This window comes from Hesperophylax consimilis, chromosome 12 (genome assembly GCF_061612785.1).
Source record: "Hesperophylax consimilis isolate HC1 chromosome 12, BYU_Hcon_1.0, whole genome shotgun sequence".
Taxonomy (NCBI): Eukaryota; Metazoa; Arthropoda; class Insecta; order Trichoptera; family Limnephilidae; genus Hesperophylax; species Hesperophylax consimilis.
The window spans coordinates 4,508,270-4,531,559 of NC_142847.1; the positions used below are offsets into that span (position 1 = coordinate 4,508,270).

A 23,290-nucleotide genomic window follows, 5' to 3' on the forward strand; every position below is an offset into this window, starting at 1 on the left:
GATGGTGTTATAATTTATAATAATTATGGAGCGATCGCTTTATTCTCCATGTATATAAATTCACCCTTCAAAAGCACTCTTCTTCTCAATGTTTCACAGAATAAAAATAATAAATACGTTTTAAATTCTTCGAGGAACTCCGAATACATAATTAATTTCGTTACATAATATTATGAAAAGGTTTTATATATAAATTCACTTGGCCTTTTCGCATCAACCGAGCGCCATTGTTGTTCGAAGAATAATTGAATTTATTTGAAATACCTCCCCATGAAACTTCCAAATAACGATAATATAAATATCTTTTTTTATATCGATGGGTTTATTAGTTTAACATTTAAATGCCATGTACACGTCATCAAAGACCAAGTACCAACATGTTCATATGAAATTCAATTACCTTTTCACATACCTGCGTATCTATCTTTATAATTATTTATTATTTGATTAAAATGTTCCATGTTCTACAAAAGTACAAAACTAAACACAAAAACCCTACAACATAAACGAAATATTGAATTATTGGCCGTGTGAAACGAAAAATGTGGTTATCATTATTTGATCTTTTTTATCGTTTAATTGTTCATAGCAATATTTTTAATGTTTTGTTGGTTACAGCCGGTTACAACTAATCAGTTATCAGCAAAATGATGCTAAACAAATAGATTAATAATCATTATTATTTGTTTCATTGTTGTCAGAAGCGTTTTCCGTTTCACAAACGGACATCAAAGAACAAATCAATGTCTTGATTTCAGTCCATCGCTTAAGTGTCTCTTGATCCACCTTCCCGCCCTTCATTTCGCTAACCTGCGTCCCCCAAGGTCACCGGGGGTACCACGTGGTTCCCCCACCCCATCCCCCCGCCAGTATTATTTAACCTCCCCCCAAAGTATTATTCAACCCCCCCTACCCCGCGCCAAGCGGCAATGCGGACCTTTGCGCGAGCGAGAGGGAAAGCTCGACCTTGGATTTGTTGCCTCGCTCGCCCGTAATGCGGCGATTCCATTCAATTTGTTCAGTGGTTGAAATAAAGCCCGGAAAATAAAAATATACTGTACTATGAAATGCAAGGCTGATGTTATCGTAATGAGTAGAATTAAGAAACGGACGCATAGATAATTTGGGCATGTAGATTGAATGCACGAGAATATAAAGACACGGCACGATCAAGCGAAATTAATAATTCTCAGTAAGTCGGGCCATGTAAAGAGTCAGAATAACAGAAGGGTATATACATGAGATGTATGAATATGAATAGAGCAAGGAGCGTGTGCCAAGACAGTTGGCAAGCGGTCCATCCTCTGCCTACCCTTGTAGAGAAACGGTTAGTGAGTTAGTTAGATAGAATATCCACGAGAAAACTTAAATGCATCGACAAACCGGTCGGTGGCCGAGTTGACATCGCGCTTGGGTCCCACTCAGTCGTAGTGTGTTCAATTCCTCGGCTGGCTAAGTCCTCCATCACAACACAAGCAAAATTTTCAGCTCACTGTGGTGGTAGTAGGAGATTTTCAAATATTGTCAGGTTATTCGTAACCCGGGAATGTTTGTCTTTCTTTTGAAAAAACTTTGAAGGGATAAAAATTGACGAAATAACGAAAAAAATTACAAGATGAAGGTTATGAATGTATTTATTTTTCCCATTGAAAGACAAAGATTTCATCTTATTTTAGCGTGTCAATTTGTTTTGTTTAATTTAAGTCAAATTTTCAGGAACTTTTCTTTATAACTTATTTTAAAGGTTATACTTTTCATTGGAATGTACGTCCCGGTAAAACAAGAGATCCTGGGTTCTATTCCTAGTTGTGACCGTTAAATTTTTATTTTTCTGTGTCTTATTCTGTTTCATGTTTCGTTTAGATTTATTAGTATTATATTCAATTATAATTCAAATATGTTTAAAAATACTGCAAATTAATCTAACCTATTATGACATAGTAAGTAAGAACCTTCTTTATAAAAATTAAAGATGTCTTGCATGTTAGGATCTCATTCTACATTCGCATAAAATTATTCGTAATATGCGTAATTATGCAAAAAAAATCTTAATACCTTTGCTATCGTTAAATTCGTGTGAGAATGCGTCGCAAGTCGCGTGAACTAATTTCACAGTGTGAAAATTACAAGCTGCCTCTTTAGTACACCCCACTTATACCCATAATACTGCCTTGAAGCAACCCCAAGCATACAGCCTTCCCGACACGCATTATTCTCCTCGCCTTTATGTTCTCCTGATACTCTCCCAGTAAGCAGATATTGTAAGACGTTCCACCCACCCTGTATCTAAAATTCACCCTAACCCTGTTGAATCCGTACATGTGTTTGTACTTTTACGTGTTGTCATTTGACGTGTATCGAATTTCAGTAAAATCAAATATTTTCAGTAGTTTTCAGTATTACCGAATAATTTTGGTAAATGGTATGTATAAGGCGTAGTAGGTACCTATAGGTATTTCTCAAAAACTAATGAAAACAGCTTGTTTTTTCTAGTTGTTCTGAGTACCCACTAAAACACACACATTTTGTACAAATAAATTACAACCTAACATTTTTTAAATAACAATTTTAAACCTATCGATATTTTACATGGGAAGTTATTTCTTTACTTTAATTTCTAATGTTGTTTGTGTTATCTTTTAAATAAATATAAATAAAATTATACATTTGACTTCAATTTTTCCCGTTGTTTTCAACCACTTTATATATTTTAAAAAAACGCATGCTGTATCATGTTAAATGTTCCTTTTGATATTCTGCCAATACCACCGAATTGTATTTTAATAATATTATTTTTTGATTATGAATTTTTGCCATCCACAAAAATTGTGTCTGTTTCTTAACAGTATTTATGCATTGTATAACGGTTTCAGTTTACCTAATAATTCTTCGAATAACGCTGCCGGTATTTCGTTCCACGAAATTACATTTTCTTGTGGAATTATGCCGTTTGCTTCGACCGGGGGGCCGGATTAGCATGAAATATGAAAACCTAATGTAAAATACATATGATAACATCCGATCGTCTTAAGCCAGATTTCGTGAAAGCATTCAGAACGAACTCTGCAGTGTTCACTGTTCACCGTTCTCAGGGCCGCCCCTGAGCCGAACGGCGCCTGGCGCCAGTAAAAACCTCAAGCGCGTAAGGGCGCCTTGACTCATTGGCGCCTTTGTAGGTCGGCGCCCGGAGCGGATTGCTCCAATTGCGTCTGCACAAGACCGAACGGATGATGCTTCTGTATGCTAACAAAGATGTCGCCACTAGTATTCGTTATCGCTTTTCTTATAATTATTAAGAATAATGTCAATAGACATTTTTAAGTGTCTTTAAAATCATTTATTTACTAGGTCAAAGACATTTTGTTATCAAACAAAAACTCGTGGTTGATTCTTTACTAAGCCTAATTCGCAAAAGGCGTATTTTAACGCTTTACGTGGAAGACTATTTCTCGCCGATGGCATGGCCGGGAATCATTTATTGGATAACCAACAGCTCTACCATAGGTCACCCCATTCTGAATACCCTAAGAGGTGTGTTCAGGATGCACCTAGCCGCCTACCCACCAGCTACATGGCCGGTTTAAGGATACCCTTTCTAGGATACATTCATATGTCTGTCACTCCTGGACACTGATCCCTAGATTCCTACCCAACCCTCATACCTTTTACCTTCCCAGAACTTCCTCTCCTTACTTTCTTTAAAATAGTCCCCACACACAGCATCCCAAAAGATGAAACAGGCCCTAAAGGAAAATGGGGTTAATGTAAAAATTAAAAAAAATGGCCAGTCACTAAAATAGTTCATCATTTTTTACATGGTAATGCGGTTTGATTATATGTGGAACAGCTGGCAGCAACCTGACAGCAATCTGATAACAACCTGTTAGCAATCCTACAACTGAATTTTTGCTAGCAAATTTGACTTTGGTCAAACTAAAAAATAAATAAATAAAAAGTATTTATTTGTTTTACCTTCTAACTTAAATATCAGCATATCTTTTTATTGTTGTAGTTAGTTTTAATAGTTACAATAATTTTCAAAAGTATTAATTTTACTAGACTCCAAAAATTGCATCAAATCTATGAACGTGACGAGTGACATCTTCAGTTTCAAAAAGCAATGTTTTTTTTAAAACCAGTGCTGTATTTTGTATGGGCGTCGAGACGTTTTTTATTCTTAAGTTTACCCGCTTTTAACATTGAAGAATACTAGGTAAAATGTTAGCATCTCTGAACCGAAGTGCAAAAAAACATCCATTACCGCACCTGAAATAAAAAAACAACATTTTCATCGGTTCAGATGTTGACTGTGGACAAGTGGACATTATAGACCATAGATATATTACTCACGTAGACTGGTTGCGATGTCGGAATTAGCAGATTCACTTTTACCCACCAACCGGCAAACGGTTTTATTCGTTTTTAAGTGACGATATAAATTCAACGTATAATAATATATAATAAAATAGGAATTTTTAGTTTTAAACTTGAATATTTTTCACTTGAGTTTTTCATTGCAAATTCAGGCTGACAACTGACGGCACAAAAAAGATCTACAAAACGCTGTCTAAAGGGCTTAGTGCAAATTGCGGGTGAGCGCCAAAATCCCACGCCGAAGTCTCAGCGCCGAACATTGTACTCCCTCGTGAATAAGGCTTTAGATTGACAAGTTGATAAGAATAGACATATTAGAGATAATTTGAGTAATGTAATTCTTGTTTTGGTTTAATATTATCATTTCGAAAACACAGCTGTCAAGTAAAACCTGACAAGGCTTTACATGAGATTTTAAGAACGAGTTAAGGATGAAAATTTTACTATGTGTTTTCTGAATTTGTAACTGTAAACCCCTGCGAGTGAACACAATGCATGCAGAAAACTTACTGATATAAAATATTGCAAATTTATTAAAAATCTGGTAAAATTATTCGGATTCCTGTTAAAAAACGGGACTGCAGGCCTTTAACGAATAAATTGACAGATTTCCTAACAAATCAGTAAAACACAAATGTGTTATTAGGATGTCGAAACACGTGTTTTCAAAAGGCTTCACAAACATTGTCAAACAACTATACTTTGCATCGACTGAGTTTGTATCGACTATGTGGGTTTCATTTATGCATTACATATTATAATATAATATATAATGTAAAAAATATATAATACATACATAAATAAAATGCAATTTAATCAGAAAATAAATCATTTATTTATTTATACTGGGTTTTTACAGATCACGTAAGTGAGAACTATCCAGTTACAAAAAATTAGTTAAGTTACAGACAAAAATCTACAAATTACATACATACAGGTAAAAATGCAATTAAATACAGGTTACGTACAATTAAAAAACAAAACAAATAATAATATAAAATTATATATAAGTTCGGTAAAATGACAAATAATATTAGGAGAGTTACAGTGATACATAATATAATTATCTAAACATATTATTTAGCAGTAGCGGAACATTTTTTTGAATCTTTATAGGATTATCGACTAAAATATCTACATCAGCACACTCAATCTTATTATACAGTCGACAAATTTGGGTCAGAGGGCTAAAGTAGGCGATATTATTTTTTAATATAGTATTTGAATCATGAAATACATTTCTTACAAATCGCACAATTGATCTTATAATTAATTATCTTGTTGCAATTGTGTTATTCAAAATTTGATTCATTGAGTGTACGTAAACAAATTTACCTTACTGAATTATTAAATGGAATTGAATTGAAAATAACCCCACGCATTTGTAATTTATTTTTAATGTAAAACATTTTAGACGAATTCGAATCAAAATGCTTAGATTGTGATATGTTACATACGACCTACAACACAATTAAATAATAACATTTTTTAAAATCGTGGATTAAACTGCCGCTTCACTAGTTATAACTCGAATAAAAGCAGATTTGTTTTTATCCTTGGAGCGATACTAATCTATTAGGCACGTCTGTCCAGTTAAATATTAGGTTGGTAAGGTTCCCAATAATTGTGTTATTTACGGTTGTCAAGTGGCTAACATTGTTGATGTTTGGAATGCAAAACTGTGAATGATATTACATGAATTGCAAATGTTTATAAAAACACAGTAGGTATATATATCTTAAGTCTGTCCCCAATATAAATGCAAAAACATGTTTACATTGCGTAGATGTTCTGTTTTGTCGGGCGTTTGACTGTTTTATTTGTGCTTGATGTTACTATAATAACTTAGAGTCGTCGCGTCGTGAGAAACGTTTTTATAAGGTCTATCAACTAAACAATACTTCTCAATACCAAGACCGATCTCAGTGGTCGAGGGGAAAAGCTCTCCGACTTGCAATCCGGAGGTCGCAGGTGCAAATGCCAGCTTGCGCAAGTCAATATTAATTGATTTATTTGTGTTATTTCACAATTCACTAATTAAATACATATATCGTCCATTGTAACGTCCTCCAGCATAATATTCTATGCGACCCAATTCGAATGCGCATAAGATATTATGCTGGAAGACGTTATAATGCCGACACATTGAAACACGAATAAATCCCCACATCTTATCTTTTGTCTGATCTGATCAAACGAGAATGAATTAAAGACGCACATTTTATGAACTTGCGTTATTAATTTAATCTTTTTGATTTCCTGATAAGATGACCTGATGACTTTCACTAATAAATAATGTCAACAATGATTGTTTATTTTTCAATGACTTTCAAAACATTGAACTCACTGATGCTTGATGAAATTATTTAATTATATTAATAATCAATTATTATTTTTGTTGAATACGATTGATTAGTTCTTAAACAAAAAATATTGTATTCAATTTTTATTCAAATAAACATTAGTATCGTGTTCTTCTTCAATTATATATTACATTGATGGTTATATCCTTCAAAAATTTTCATAGAAAAGTTATTCCAATAAAAAGATAATTTACAGTAAAAATGTATAAATTTGTTTTAGACCACTTTAATTTTAATTATACTCTACCGGTTTCAGAAGCACCCTTCCTTCGTCAGGAGAATATTAAAACTTTACACTTTTTAATATTCTCCTGACGAAAGAAGGGTGCTTTCGAAACGGGTAGAGTGTAATTAAAATTAAAGTGGTCTAAAACAAATTGTAAATTATGATGAGCCACATATGATTTATTACAAATATGTAAAAATTAATTATTCATTTAGACTTTTAGAAAAAGTCAATAGATGTCCCATATAAATAAAAAATCAGATATGTTATCCGAGATACTATCTAGGTTACAAACAAATTATTTAGAACTTTTTAATTATTCAAAAAAATAATTGCCAAAAATTAGTTGCAATTGTTTTTAATTCTAAATTTACAAATATGAGATCGACACAGATGACATAAAATAATTAGTTCCCAATGGCCGATTGGTTAGATGCGTTGTGCCGGTAAGACAGAGACCATGTATTCGATTCCCAGATGAGACCGTTACCTTTTTATTTTTCTGTATCTAGTTCTGTTTCCTGTTTCATTCAGATTTATCAGTATTTTCTTCTTCAATAATTATGTATATTAATGTTGTATTCGAGTAAGTACTCTTATGTAGGTACTCTCTGAATACGTTTCATTCTGGCAACAGCCGAATTTCTCTAAAATATCTGACTTGTTTACCGAATCTTTGTGATTTATCTTCGTTCTATTAAAAGTCCCATCGAATTTTCCGAATCCCAGAAATAATCGTTATTAATTTATTTACTTAGGCGTGTGAAAAATTCTCAACGGGTATTTGGCGCGAACGAGGAAACTCGTCATATGTCGGCTGCCGAACTACGTGCGACTTTTCGAATGTAAATAAATACATTCTTGGCACAAGCAAAGCTTTGCACCTCTGGCTTACTAGCTTTATTCAATGCTAATGTCACCTTACATTCAAACTCACAGGGCTAGACCAATAATAATAAAAGTTCTTGATTATTATTGGCGGAAATCCTTACGACGAGAGTTTATTGAGACCATGAAAAATATTAGAATTATCCTCGCTAGGTAAAGAAATCCGCTCAGCTTTCTCTAGTTAGATGACAGAAAGGTGTGAATTAAACTGAGAAGACTTCTCCAACATAACCTATGTATCTCGCTTTCAATTTATGAAGAAACTAGCTGACATGTACCCGGTATTGCTCTGGGGCTTGTAAATGGTTTGGGGTAAAGTTTTTAGGTTGTAAGTTTTAAGATATACAATTCCGTAGTACATACATTATTTTGATGTATCTCATAACCAGCGTTAGCAAAGTAAGCGGCCGAAAATAGTTTTTTTACGACATGATTACAAAACATCGACTTTTTTCTACTTTATGTGTATACTTTCATGCATGTATTATATATATAAACCTTCCGGAAGAAATTTTCTAAATGATAATGAAATCATTTAGAGAATTACTCAAATCCGTTTAGTAATTTAAAAGAAATAAGTGCACAAACAGAGTTTCGTACTATTTAGAGATTGTAACGCTTCTCTACAAATATTACGTCTGAGGAGATCCTTAAAACAAGAGGTTTGCAATCGACAAATCTCGTTATCTATCAAGAAATCCACAACACATCTCAAATCCCAAAAATAATTTTTCACGATCAACAACAACATTTTCACCAAAAGGTTTAAGAATTTATTTTGCCAGAAAATCCACATCTCAAATCGAGAATTCCCAAAGCGTGAATTTACCTAAATTGACGAGATTTCCCTATCACAACCTTTAGAAACCTGAAAGATTGATTTTCATCGTACAGTAACTTTTCAGCGTTAAATAATGTTTACAAATCTGAAACATTAGTATTCCATGGTTTACCCGGATTTTCTCAGTAGCTGTTCGGCTTCCCGAAAATAAACAGGTCGATAGCCTTTCACGTAAAAGCGAAGAAAATTCTATTTACATTGATCAATAAAACTCAAATTGAAAAACAGAATTATATTTTATAATCTTCCCTGAATATCCCCTATTAATTTCGAAATAGAAACATTTTTAATTCCAGCTCAAACTTAAATTAAGGAATTGTGAAAAAATATCGTTATCGAATTCCTAATTTTATTTCTCAAACTTTGAATATGAAGCGAACTGACCTAGAACAAACCCAGAGCTTTTATCTTTCAGCCCTTGGGAAACCTAAATCTTTAAAACGGGAATAAATTTACTCATCTTTCAAGGTTGTTGTTTTACTTTGTGAAGTTTTGTTGTCCCAGATGGCAGTGTAGATATTCGTAACTCTGATTTTGTCTCTAGAGCGAAGCCTGAACACCATAGATTAGATATGGCATATTATAACAGCATTACATACAATATTACGTTATTATCTAATGAATTGTGCCTCTATATTGTGCCTAGGATTAAAGGAGGCTAGCTGTCAGATTTGAAAGAAATCAACTCGAACACGTGTTCTGAAATCGTGATAATATATTTGAAATGAATCAGGAAACCTGTTAATTCACTCTTTAAAGGCCTGCAATCCCGTTTTTAAACGAATTTCCGATAGTTTGAAGAGATTGTTAACTTTTCGGGCCTCAGCCATATTGTCAGATGGTAGGTATATTGAGTTTTCGGTTAAATATTTGAAAACTGAAAACTGTTTTTGAAAGTTAACGAAACACGCTCTTATATTATATTATTAGAAATAAACATATATTTTTTGAAATATTAAAATTTTCAATGCAAACACAACAAAAAAATAAAATGACTCGATTTACGTTTTTTCAAAAAAAAATTACTGGTAACGAAAAAAGATATAATACATACGTATTTTATAAGACAAATGTATTGCAAACCTTATCGCCACCTCACTTTTTGTGGTTTGATAATAATTTTTAATAATTAATTAAAAATTTCAAAACTCTCATTTTTTTTTCAAATTGCGGTCGGTAGGTTGTTTGTTTGGTCGGTGGATTCATAAAGGTGCACATTTTAATTATGTTGCTGTTATCTTCTAGATTTGAGTATAAATCGTGGTGTTTTTTTTCTTTCTAACACTGTTTAGATCATATTTTTCACTACATCAATAAGCGAGATACAACGATTTCTGCCAGATCATATGAGTTCTTCCCAAAAGCGAACAAAATAGCCTGAAGGGTTAATAAATCATCAACTACAATTTTTTCTCCGTGTACACTATAATTTTTCTCCGTGTTCAATATAATTTTTCTCCGTGTACACTATAATTTTTCTCCGTGTACAATATAATTTTTATCGGTGTACACTATAATTTTCCTCCGTGTACACTATAATTTTTCTCCGTGTACAATATAATTTTTATCGGTGTACACTATAATTTTCCTCCGTGTACACTATAATTTTTCTCCGTGTACAATATAATTTTTATCGGTGTACACTATAATTTTTCTCCGTGTACAATATAATTTTTATCGGTGTACACCATAATTTTCCTCCGTGTACACTATAATTTTCCTCCGTGTACACTATAATTTTTCTTCGTGTACAATATAATTTTTATCCGTGTACACTATAATTTTCCTCCGTGTACACTATAAGTTTGCACTTTTTAAAAGCACCTTTATTGGGGCACTCCTGTTGTTTATAAACTGCTTACTGACACGGGAAAGAGATAGGTAGGGTAGAATTTTACTGACAGTTATTGCCAAGTCAGAAAAATACTTGTGATTTGTGTTAAAACCTCGTACGACCATATTACGGTCAGGGATAGGGGTATTCGAAAAAACGCAATAGTGACATAAACTCATAAGCAAGCGTAAGCGCATTGAGTGTCAGGAGATTGTAGTTAGAAGTAGAAGTCGAACATGTCTCGGAAGATTGGTAAAGGTAAGAGACAAACAGCTTATACATAAAATACAAATATAAATATATACATGTTAAAAACAGTCAAGCCAAAAGAGAAGATATAATAATAATATATTTATTCCAGGATGTGGGACGTCCTATATAGATATATGTAATTTTGTGCAATAGATTTGCACGACCAAATAAACCCGACATGATAATAATACGACTTTGGTTTGGTAAAGCCATTCAAGCCCCGAAATGAAAATATTACAGGAGACGAAAAAAACTAATATTTATTTACCAAGTCGTAAAACTAAGTAAAAATCTTGAATTTCATATCGAAGTGATTATTTGTATTTTAAAATTTGGATGTAAAATATTCCAATTCCATCTATGCTTTTTTTCGAAATAACCTAAAAAAATTTGTCCATATAAATTTAGTTTTAGTATTAAAAATACGTTAATCTACAAATATTTCTTCACCATGTTGTGCTTTGAAGAATATTCTATATGTATCCACCGAAAAGTAACATTCCCAAAAAGTGTGGCTTGAGGGGTTGTATCAAAATACAGTCGATACTATAACTGAAGGTGTTGTGCTGGAAATAGGTTCTGATAAATCATACCTTATGCGTTATAGGGCCGGAATTTCGGTTGCATTTTAAGTTCGGTTTGCGAGATGTTTACGTTCGTCAAGTGGCTCTCCAACACGGAGAAAACTTACTGCTAACAATTTTTGCTAGTAAGAATCTCTTCAAATTATTCGTAATCCGGAAAAAAACGGGATTGCAGGATTGCAAAAATGAATTGATAGGTTTCCTGATACTTTTAGTAAAATACCAATGTATTTTCACGATATCGGAACACATGTTCATTAAAATTTTAACATTTTAGCATTTCGTCTATTAATTATATTAGCAAAACAAACGCAGGTGCATGAACACGTGTTCCGATATTATTACGAATTTACTAAAATCAGGAAACCGCCTGCAATCCCGTTTTTTACCGGATTACCAATAATTTGAAGAGATTGTTAATAAATTAGCAATACTCATTTTTCTCAGGAATCGGAATAGGAATAGGAATCCTGACAAGATAAGCCGACTAATACCATTACTAAAAATTACTGAAATACCGGCTCATAGTAAAGCCACATTATAGCAAAGTCTACACAGATGATTAAGTTAGATAATATTATGAAATCATAATAATTCTTATTAGTCAGATTTTAATGAAGTTTGTAGTCAGCCACTTCTCAACCTTCATCTTCCTCATCTTCCCCCCCCCCAATCATCAATTTCAGCATCGAAAATACCCCAAAGTTAATGTTCATGGAACGTAAGTTTTAATGGAAAGTTAATGTTTATGGAAAGTAAATATGCATGGAAAGTTAATACTTATGGAAAGTAAATATTTATGGAAAGTAAATATTAACGGAAAGTTAATATTTATGAAAAGTAAATATTCATGGATAGTTCTGACATAATACACAACCAAAGCGGTTATATAATGTATTATGAATACGGTTACATGAAATAATAACTTAACGCTGTATCATAATGTATTGTACAGTGTACATTGTATTGAGATCTGTGTGGATTGTTAGTGGGGAATGGTGCGGCAGTTAGGTTGGGCGGCGGCCGCCCTAGCGCGCCCCTGTGGGCGGGCGGCCGCCCAGCGAGCGGCTCTTCTGCCTTCTGCCCTGCCTCTGCCGCCCAGTCGGCGAAATACCGCCCCGGGATAAGGTAGTGTTCTCACCCAACAATACACCACGATTTTATCTGATATTCTAATTCACAATTCCTCTGATCGAAATCTGAAATCTCGCGAAGTGACTAACCATTTTTTTTTTACTAAATCACTGTAAAATACACGCGATGTTTATAAAATAATAGAAAACATTAAAAACCGGTTAATTTTACACTATTTTGTTTATATTTTTATTTTTTCATATACATTCTAGCGTTTTCAATTTTTTATTAATTGCTGCTTATTTACAATAAGTAATTGTTATTTTTTATCGTTTCGTATATTGTCGGTTTTATCATATCTACAGTTGATTAATCGTTTTATCAATATTAATTAGTGTTTTTGTTTTATCATTTATCAATTATTACCAGTTATTTTCTTTTGTGATTTCATCTTATTTACATAGGATTTTATTAATATTTTCTTTTGTTTGATAATAAATTACAATAATAATATTATTGTAATTTGTTTCGTTTATCTTTCATTGTGACTTCGATACCAGTTTTTCTTTTATTTGCTACACCACAAATGGTGCGAAAATTATCTTATAACCTTAAATAAATAACTGGTCAATGTAGTAATATCTATTTTAACACCTATTTAATACGCGTTCAATTTTAACATTTACATGATAAAATTAATAATTTCTTAACATTTCTGAAAGGTGTTTAAAATTAGTATTTCTTGCATTAAAAAGTTCGGATAGTGCTCTCTAGAAACTAGTACACACGGCGTTTAAAAAAAGAAATCATCTAATTTCCACGGTAAATCGTCGATCTTATCGTTTCTAAACGCTACATTGAAAATCATTTTCCTCGCAAATAGATAACAATTGTTTATTTATTTCAGAATAATAAATACTTCAGTATTCAAGCGTTATAAAACCCAACACCCAAATAACGTTCAAAGCTTCTGTTATTTTGATAGTGGGTCTATCAGTGGAGTAGAATTTTATTTATGTGTTTTGTCGGTGAAGTCTTTTTATATAGGTATGTTGTCAGTGAAGTCGATTTTGTCAGTGGAGTAGAATTTTATTTTTGAATGTTGTCAGTGATTTTTATTTAGGCGGCTTGTCGGTTATGTCGTTTTATTTCGGTATGTTGTTAGTGAAGTCGATTATTAATTTAGTATTTTGTCAGTGGAGTGGAATTTTATTTTGGTATATTGTCAGTGTAGTTGATTTTATTTCGGTGTGTTGTCAGTAAAGTTGATTTTTATTTAGGTGTGTTGTCAGTGAAGTAGAATTTTATTTTGGTATGTTAACAGTAAAGTCGGTTTTTTTTAATGTTATCAGTGAAGTCGGTTTTTATTTTGGTATGTTGTCAGTGAATGTAAGTTTGTTGTCGAATTTTATTTTAGGTATGTTATCTGCGAAGACGATTTTTATTTAGGTAGGAATGTCGCCAGTGAATTCAATTTTTATTTAGGTATGTTGTTTCGTAATATTTTGATGATATTGCCGATGTAGATGAATATCCCACTTTTGGACTCCCGCCAAAACGCAGCGTCCTTGTGCGTCATCGGATGGAGCATACAGCCATTCCGGGGATAAATCTGCTTCCCGCGAGATAAACTCATCTGCAGATCGAAAATAATCTCTGCGCGGGTACCGAGTAGCCTAGTTTTCGTTCCTGAAAAAAATCTGTTTACCGTGATAAAATTCGAATAAAAAGTCACCACACAAACGTTGGTCGAAATTTATTGGCACTTTCTACTGCTGAGTGAAAACTAATAATATTTTAAAATCTCTAAATATATTACCTTTGAGGTGATTTTCTCACATAATACAAATAATCCAATCATTATTATACTCAATTAGTATTAAAAAGAACAACCAGACGATTTTAAATATTAGTTAATAATATTAAGCCCTGATGAAGCTAAAGTGAAATTTAAGTTAATATTAAGCCCCGATGAAGCCGCGGTGAAATTTAATTTAATATTTACTAAAATTTTGATGCAGTGCAAAAACTTATTATAAACGATAAACAAGCTGAGACATTTAGGTACCGAATTTATTTTCCCTTGACAGTTGAAAAGTTTACATTCATGAATATTTAGGCGTTTGATTTTGGATTTTTGAAAATATGTTGATTTTCCTTTCTCCTTCCTCTTCCCATTTCCCTTTGCCCGATAGCAATAAATAATTAATGCAGAGACAATTAATAAATCGGGACGGAATACTCTAATTCCCCTTTCCTCGATTGATTGGAAAAGATAAAAAACAAATTGAAAATTTTATTCTATAAATTTATTTGTACCGGCCGAAATCTGAAGCCGCTTTCGGGTTGGTTTGTGTCTCAAAATAATTAATCGGTTTGTTTAATTCTATTGTCTATTTTTAAGATTAAATCAGGGCTTTAATACACTAAAATCTCACTCTAGCTTCATCGGGGCCTAATATCATTAACTTCAATTAAACCCCAACTTCATCAGGGCTTATTATTATTAACTTAAATTTAACTCTAGTTTCATCGGGGCTAAATAGTATTAATTTAATTTTCACATTATCTTCACCAGGGCTTAATATTATTAACTTAAATTGCACTCTAGTTTAATCAGGCCTTAATATTATTAACTTAAATCACACCCTAGTTTAATGAGGGCGTAATATTACTAACTTAAATTTAACTCTAGCTTCATCTGGGCTTAATATTATTAAATCATCAGAGACAATATTAGTTCAAACGAAATTTTGAAACAGAAAAATAGTATTAAAATAATAAAAAAATTTCTGTTCGAAATTTCCGTTTGAGAGTCGCTAATATTGTCTTCAATGATTAAATATTACACTTTGAGGTTACGTTATTCCAAAAATATGTATGTTATCAACATAAATTTCACGATGTATAAATGTGAATGTGGCAAGGAGTGTGTGCCAAGACCGAGTTGTTTGCTTTCTGCTTGCGGCGTGATGGTTAGTTAGTTTAAATTTCACTTTAGCTTCTTCAGGGCTAATGTAAGTTCAAGCCATAACGAAGCTAAAATCATATCCAAAAATGGTAGAGAAACTATGTTTTATTTGATATATGGCACAGAATTATATATATTTTAAGAACATTCCCGGGTTACGAATAACCTTACAATATTTGAAATCTTCTGCTATACAAGCCGTAAAAATATATCCACGAAAGTATAATAACGTGTACCTTAAGGCGAAGCTTAATGCTAAATCACTATTTTGATTAATCTTTATAACGAATTGGTGTACATTATGAATACCAAAAAATATGCTTTAGATACATTGAAGGTTTTCCTATCGTTTCGCTTGAGTAGAATACAATTAAAAAATAAATTACTTAATAAAAAATAAAAATTTTAACTACTAAATTTTTTTTCAATAGAAATGTATGAACGCGTAAAGGTAAAAAATACAGTATTATAGCTAAGATTATCTGTGGCAGTTTCACTTAATTAACTTTTTTGCTTTCTAATTTTGTAAGAATTATTTACAAAATAAATAAAAACCAGTTTTGTGCATGAAATCGAACGTTTCTAGACTCCGTTTGTCGAGCGATTTTAATGCCTATTACCTACAATATAAGGTATACCAATAATGTACACATTTTTTGGCTTGTAGCTTCCTCTTAAATAAAAATGAAAGGAAGTCTTTGTGTCCGTAAAAAGCCTTGACAATGGTAATTTATTTTCCAAAAGTTATTTCTACTAATTGTTTTAAAAAAAACAATGTGCACTCAAAACCGAAAAGAATTGAGCGATTTAAATTAATTACTGTTTCAGTTACTTTAAACAGTGTGTGAACATGTTTTCAGCCGCGTAGTAATAACATTCAGATTTGTCATGCCCTCCGTTTCGCGTAATTTGGATTGGACACATTATTTCCGAAGTTTGAGTGCGAACTGCCGCCAGAAGTCGCGTGACTCGGATCAGCGTTGGACAATTCTAATTTCATACTTTTCTGAAGCTGTTTTGGTGATAATGTAATATTCTCGACACAACGGACACCGCGAAAAGTGGGACGAATTTTATGTATTTGCTCTTATTATCAGACGACTTAATTTTGTTGTTTTGTTCTTATTACCAGACGTCTTAATTTTATTTTGTTCTTATTATCAGACGTCTTAATTTTGTTGTTTTGTTCTTATTATCAGACGTCTTAATTTTGTTGTTTTGTTCTTATTATCAGACGTATTAATTTTGTTATGAAAATTTTTATGTTGTTTTTAGTTAGTTCATATTATTGTAATTTATTCAAAGTTGTCGTAGCATTAAAGCGTATCATTCATGACAACATGTAGTGTATAAAATTCAAATCATTTTTTTTGTTAATATTCTCAAATGCAGTAGTGTTAGTCATTAGATAAGTCCACGGAGAAAACTTACTGATCAGTTTTCTATTGATAGATTCGTCTCTTACTAAATACGTAGTTTATTACGAACATTGTTAATTGAGCTCTTCAAATAATGTAAAATTCTCAATACTTACGTAATCTGAAAGCGCTGAGACTTAAACTTCATGAGAAATTGTTTCCGCCTGATATTGGAAAAGCTTTTCGGCCAATAATGTCAATTGGAATTAGTCACGCGAATTTTTCCGATCAGATCGATTTTAGTGGTTATTTGGGCTGGAACTAAATGACCCAACAGCTTACTAGCCAATATGCTAATGTGATGTTGTTTCTTTGTTACAGAACTACCGGGATAACAAGACGAGAGAACAACGAAGACAGTTTACAGTTGTTAGCTAGTAGCACGATGAGCCACACAGGGCAGCGCGTGTGAGGGTTCCTGAGAAGGCAGGAGCCGCAGAAGGCAGAAGCCGGCAGAGAAGAAAGAGCAGAGGACAGGGGTGCAGAAGAGTCACGCTGGCTCGCCACTATATCGGTGTAACGCAGCACAAGGGCCGGTCATTGATGCTCCTGGAGTCAGAGCGAGGTCTAGGGAGTCTGGTAGGAGCTAGGGCCCTGGAGCCAGCAGCCACGAGGTATTCCGCGAGAGATCCCAGATTAAGACTACCCTCTACCGACACACCAGCTGAACACTGTGATACTCTTTCCTTTTAATCTGTTACTACATGTGTACGCGTTCTTTTACGCTCTTAGTCTTAAACGTCATTTTCTTCCGCACCGAGATATCGCTATAGAGTTGCTGGTACGTAGGTAGGATAGATCCGAAGTGATAAATAAAGTGATCAGAATTGTAGGAATTTTTTTTCTACGAGTGATAATTTTCGAGTCATTACTTGATACGGTATTAGGTTAATCGTTCGAGCGGCGTTATCGCGCCGGTCCGATTTCGGTTTTGGTTTCATATAAGTATCCGACACAAGAGAGGGTAGTCTTATCTGGGACTTTCCGCGCACGGGTCAGGCGAGCCGGCTACGGCCTAGCATGGATCCCCTGCCCGCCCTCGTCAGCCCTGACACGGCCGCCCCCGTGCCGCTCGTCAAGCGCGCCTCCGTGTCCTCGGCCGCCAGCTCTGGCATCGGGGCCGATGACTCCAAGTCCACCCTGGCTGGCAGCGACCAGTACTCGCCCGCCACCTCCACCGTCGGAGATGACCACCGTCACTCCGATGGCTTCGACGACAAGATAGACGACGAGGACACTCACTTCCCGTCGGATCTTGACGCGAACAAAAACATTATTAACGGAGAAGTTGCTGTCAAAGAGAATTTGCTGCCACCAATTCTGACCAACAGAAAGAACAACCGTTCGTCACCTCCAGCCTCGCTGACGTATGTCACCGAGAATCCCACTTATGAAGGAGTCAAGTTTGTGGGAATACCCGACAAGGACAGTATCTGCTCATCCAGCTCTTACGGAGACGACAGCGATGAGGAAGACGAAAAAGAGAAGTCTCCTGCCATACCTGATGGAGGCTGGGGATGGGTTGTTGTTCTTTCCTCCTTGGTGTTGTCCATGATCGCCGATGGAATCAGTTTCTCCTTTGGACTGCTGTACATCGAGTTCTTGAATCATTTTGGAGAAAGCAAATCTAAGACATCATGGATCGGCAGTTTATTCATGTCCGTACCTCTGATGTCGGGGCCCGTCATGAGTGCCCTGGTGGACAGGTACGGCTGCAGGAAAATGACTATTTTGGGTGGATTAATATCGGGCCTTGGTTTCGTGCTGGCAACGTTTGCCAATTCTGTGGAAATGTTACTGTTAACGTTTGGTGTGATTGCCGGACTAGGTCTAGGCCTGTGTTACGTGACTGCCGTAGTGTCCATTGCCTATTGGTTTGATAAGAAACGCTCCCTAGCTGTCAGCCTGGGAGCTTGTGGTACGGGTATCGGTACGTTTGTGTATGCCCCCATGACTCAGTACTTCATTGAGGAGTTTGGCTGGAGAGGAACCATCCTAATGTTGGCGGGAACTTTCCTCAACATGTGTGTTTGTGGAGCGGTGATGAGAGACCCGGAATGGTGGATACAGGAGCAGCAGAAGCAAGCCAATGCGAGCAACAAGTCCACTCGAGGAGCTTCTAGTTGTGGCTCCGTGTCCCGCCTCTCTGGAGGTGGAGAGTCCACCTTCCCAGGAGTGGAGGAGCTCAGGTCCCTGATGAAGAGTGGACAGACTCCGGAGTACATCTTGTCGACCCTCGCTACATCTATAGTGGCTGACAATGTTGAGAATACCGCTGAAAATGAGAATCTTAAACATTTGTACAACTCAGTTGTTTCTCTACCTACATTTGTGAAGCAAAGTGAAAAAGTATGTATACATACTTCCTTATTTCATCTTTCAGTCTGCAATTAACTTAAAATGTAATATGACATTTTAATTGCTTTAAAGACATTGTATTAATAAGTTTTTCTTATTTCAGGTACCTTTAGAAGTCCTGGAATCTTTGAGTGCAAACACCAAATTGTACAATGTAATCTTGGAAAACTATCCTTCGCTGTTGCACTGCAGAAGTTGCTCCGAGCAGAAACTAAACAAGATCAACCAAGACCAGCCCATAACCAGGGTTCCCGTCACCATGTCCATGAAACTGAAGAAGTCCAAGAAGCCCCCACCGATCACCCGAGGTCAAACTATCAGTTTTGAATCGAACGGAGAAATGGTCAACTCTCCCCTTTTGGATGAATCTAAAACCATCTCTGTTGTGAAGAGTCCTCCGGCCGTGAAAAGCCCAGTTCTGATACCAATCATCAAAACGCCTAAGGTTCAGGAGCCGTGGTTGAAGCGCCAGTTCTCAACTAACCAACATTACTTGAAGGACATTAAGATGCACAGGAATAGTGTCATGTACCGTGGAGCCATGATGAACATTTCCAAGTACAGGCTGAGGGCATCTTCCTGTCCCAATATTTACCGGAACTCTATGATTGCAATTCCTCAAGTTGAGGACGAGGTTTGTTATTTTACTAAATTGTGGAATACTAATGTGTGGACATTATTTTGTGGAATGCTTGAATGAGTGGACATCGGTTTATGGATTACGTAGGTATGTGCCTGACATATTTTGAAATACTCCACCAGCTTCTGTTGTCGAGTGGTAAGGCTCTCGACTAGTAATCGGGAGGTTGCGGCTTCAAATCCCGGTGTGCGCAAATAAATTTTATTTGATTAATTTGTGTTATTTCACAAATTACTAATTACAAATAATATACATATAGTATATTTGCGGCACGTTCCAGAGTGGAAGATACTATCAGTATCGACCTGGTGTAAAATCACCATTCAGAATTGAAACTTTACTTGAAATGAAAAATTATAAATATTGAAATTGTTTGGTGACCAGATCTGAATAGCCAGGTACTTTCCTACCTTCCTTTTCGCCATCTCCTTCCCCTCCCTGCTATATTCAGCCTCTCAACATATCCCAATTGGGGATGCCATAGTCTCACTGGCTCCAGACGGTTGGGAGTAGTTGGGACTCCTGTGCGGTTTCACATAAAAAATAAAATTTTAATAACTTTAATTAGTGGACATCGTTTTGCAGAATAGTTGAAGGGGTGGACACAATTTTACGGAATACTTGAATGATTGGACATCATTGTGTGAAATGCTTGAATGAATAGACATCGGTTTGTGGCAAACTTGAATGAGTGGACGTCGTTTTATGGAATACTTTAATGATTGGACATCATTGTGTGAAATGCTTGAATGAATCGACATCTGTTTGTGGCAAACTTTAATGAGTGAACATTGTTTTTTGGAATACTTTAATGATTGGACATCATTGTGTGAAATGCTTGAATGAATCGACATCGGTTTGTGGCAAACTTTAATGAGTGGACATTGTTTTATGGAATACTTTAATGATTGGACATCATTTTGTGATATACTTGAATGAGTGGACATTGTGTTGTGGAATATTTCAAAAAGTGGGCATTACTTTGATGAATAGTTAAATAATTTTGCTCAACATTTTGATAATCGATTCAATGGACTGGCATCATTTTATGGAAAACTTGAATGAATGGAGATAATTTTGTTAAATAATTTAACAACTCTATTGTACCAAAGATAAAGTCAGTATGCTTTGAAGTCTTGTGACGCAATATCGTTAGCAGGTCAAGGATAAGAGTTTCAATACTTTTTGTTTATAAATTTATGTTATCATCTCATTTTTACAGTTGCAAATTTAAACAAATCAAATTTGTAGTTAATGTGAATCACTACTCAATAAAAAAGCACTTAATCTGTATTGAGATAAAACATTATTAAGTGCTGTCTACGGATATTCAAATCAAATATTGTTATTTTCTGAGAATTTAATATTAAAATAATCTAGTTAATATCAATATAATGAGAGGTTTTTTTTCTAAGTTTTTAAATTAACATAATATGGAATTCTACAAAATTAAGTTTATCATCATTGCGTCGACAATATCTGTTAGTTATTTTCAAAATCGTTGAGAAGATGGTAAAAAAACGAGATAAAAATGGAGATGGTATTTATGCACCTCTTTCAATTTAAAAAATTTAAACCAAAAATTTTTTTTACAAAAAAAGGAAAATTAAATTTTATTAGTTTTTATAATGCACATAAAAGAAACATGTCGTAATTATTTTTGTACAAAAAAAATTATGCTATGGACACGGTGTCACTTGACAATATAACGAACTTAAAAATATATTTTTGATCTATTTTGGAGTGTTTAATTATGTTTCGCTACATTCTGCTTCTTGATCGACATAAGGGCAGATAAGAAAACATCATGATTTTTACTACCTTCAATTTTTCACTACAAGGCTGTCTGAAACATTGCCTTACATCCTAAAAAATAAAAATGCATTATTTAAGTTGATTGCAGTGGCGGGTATTTGTTCTGCCTAGTGCTTATATACAGGGTGTCCGGAAACTCGTAGTACAAGCGGGATACTGGTGAATCTACATCACATTTGGAGTCGATTTTGTATTATATATTTTTTTTTATTTGAGCTTTCGTTATCGAGTAAATCGAGTTTGAAGTTGATTTTTTTTTTTTTTTTTATAATCAAATTCTTATAAATTATTACTGAAGATCAAAGTACCCAACTAATTAAAACTATTTGAAAGTAAAACAAATGAAGAAACTCGGATTTGAAGCATTATTTTGAAATCACCCTTCATTTAACCCGGTGTAATCATAAAATATTTCTGCTCTGCAGGGTTAAAACATCTGTTATTCAACCCTAAACACCAGAAAAAACTTTAACCCTAAAATAGCCGAAAAATATTTTTTTTTGGTTTTTTTTTTTTTTTTTGAAAATGCTCAAATCAAAAAACTTTATGTTTTTTTGGGTTCCCCATGTGGTGTAGATTCTCCAGTTTCCCGCTTGTACTACGAGTTTCCGGACACCGTGTATAATATTACATATTTTTTAAAGTCATAATAAACCAATTACAATAGAAGTGAGGGAGATGGGCAATGATTATATAATATTAGTATGAAATTGCACACTCAAAAGTGTCGACAATATTGTTCACCGCCTTATTATTTGCCTCGCCTTTGTTTCTATCTACACACTAAGCGCATAACTTTCATAGGCTTTGCAGTTTTAATAGTACGTGCTGTTTGGTCGTAGCTCGGCGATAGTCGGCACACTTCAGTGCTACCTTTGTTTCTATTATCTCTGGATCGACCACTTCAGCTCTATGTCGTTCTTCTACTAGTACCCTCTCCTATCACAGAGGTTGTGCTATCATAGGAATAATCTTCACCCCGCAGCCAACAACACTATAAATCAATCTCTTCTTACAGAAATGGTACCACGAAGTGATAGAAATGATCAAGTCCATGTTCGAGTTCAAGATGTTCTTAGAGTTCCACTTTCTGCTGATGAGCGTGGGAACGCTGCTGCTCTTCATCTGGTTCATCGTGCCCTACTTCTATCTGGCGGAGCACATGACCAGGAATGGATACACTGAGGACCAGGGTGCCTTGCAACTCAGTATTATCGGAATTACCAACACTATTGGAATGGTAAGAACACATTTTTACCCACTAATATATAGTCTTGAGGAAAAATTATTTCCCTCAGGGTCTATGTCATCTTTGGGGATGCTGTGTGGAGGGTCTCTTTTAAGGAAAGGAACAATAGGAAGTTTTGGGAAAGAAAAACTTTGAAGGGTGTGTTCAGAAGTGACGGACGCATGAATCTATCCCTCCTGCTGCGGTGCAAGGCGATGAGTCAAGAGAGACCAGACGGAGAGGTCAAAGGGTCTCCCCAAACGAGTTATGCAGCTGGTGGGCAGAAACATTCTGAACGCACCTCACCCTATGAACCCGGGCACCCCTGCTAAATCACCAAATGTTGCGAACCACTTGTGGTGGTTATCCAATAAATGGTTCCCGAATTACAGCTTTATTAAGTACCAAACAATTTCCATATCCT

General features: G+C 34.7%; 1 protein-coding gene across 5 annotated transcripts in view; it reads left to right on the forward strand.

Annotated features, from left to right (window-relative positions):
* Positions 1-23,290, forward strand: part of LOC149419025 (monocarboxylate transporter 14-like) — a 138,258-nt gene that overhangs the window by 111,162 nt on the left and 3,806 nt on the right. For 2 of the 5 annotated variants that reach the window (XM_089638039.1, XM_089638043.1), the window contains 3 exons: positions 17,147-19,174; positions 19,287-19,817; positions 22,657-22,878. In XM_089638039.1, coding sequence (XP_089494165.1) covers positions 17,846-19,174; positions 19,287-19,817; positions 22,657-22,878 — 2,082 coding nt within the window. In that variant the 5' untranslated portion in view covers positions 17,147-17,845. Of the gene's footprint in view, positions 1-12,352; positions 12,491-13,182; positions 14,263-17,146; positions 19,175-19,286; positions 19,818-22,656; positions 22,879-23,290 lie in introns of those variants that run through there. The other 3 variants (XM_089638040.1, XM_089638041.1, XM_089638042.1) reach the window with 3 other exon arrangements.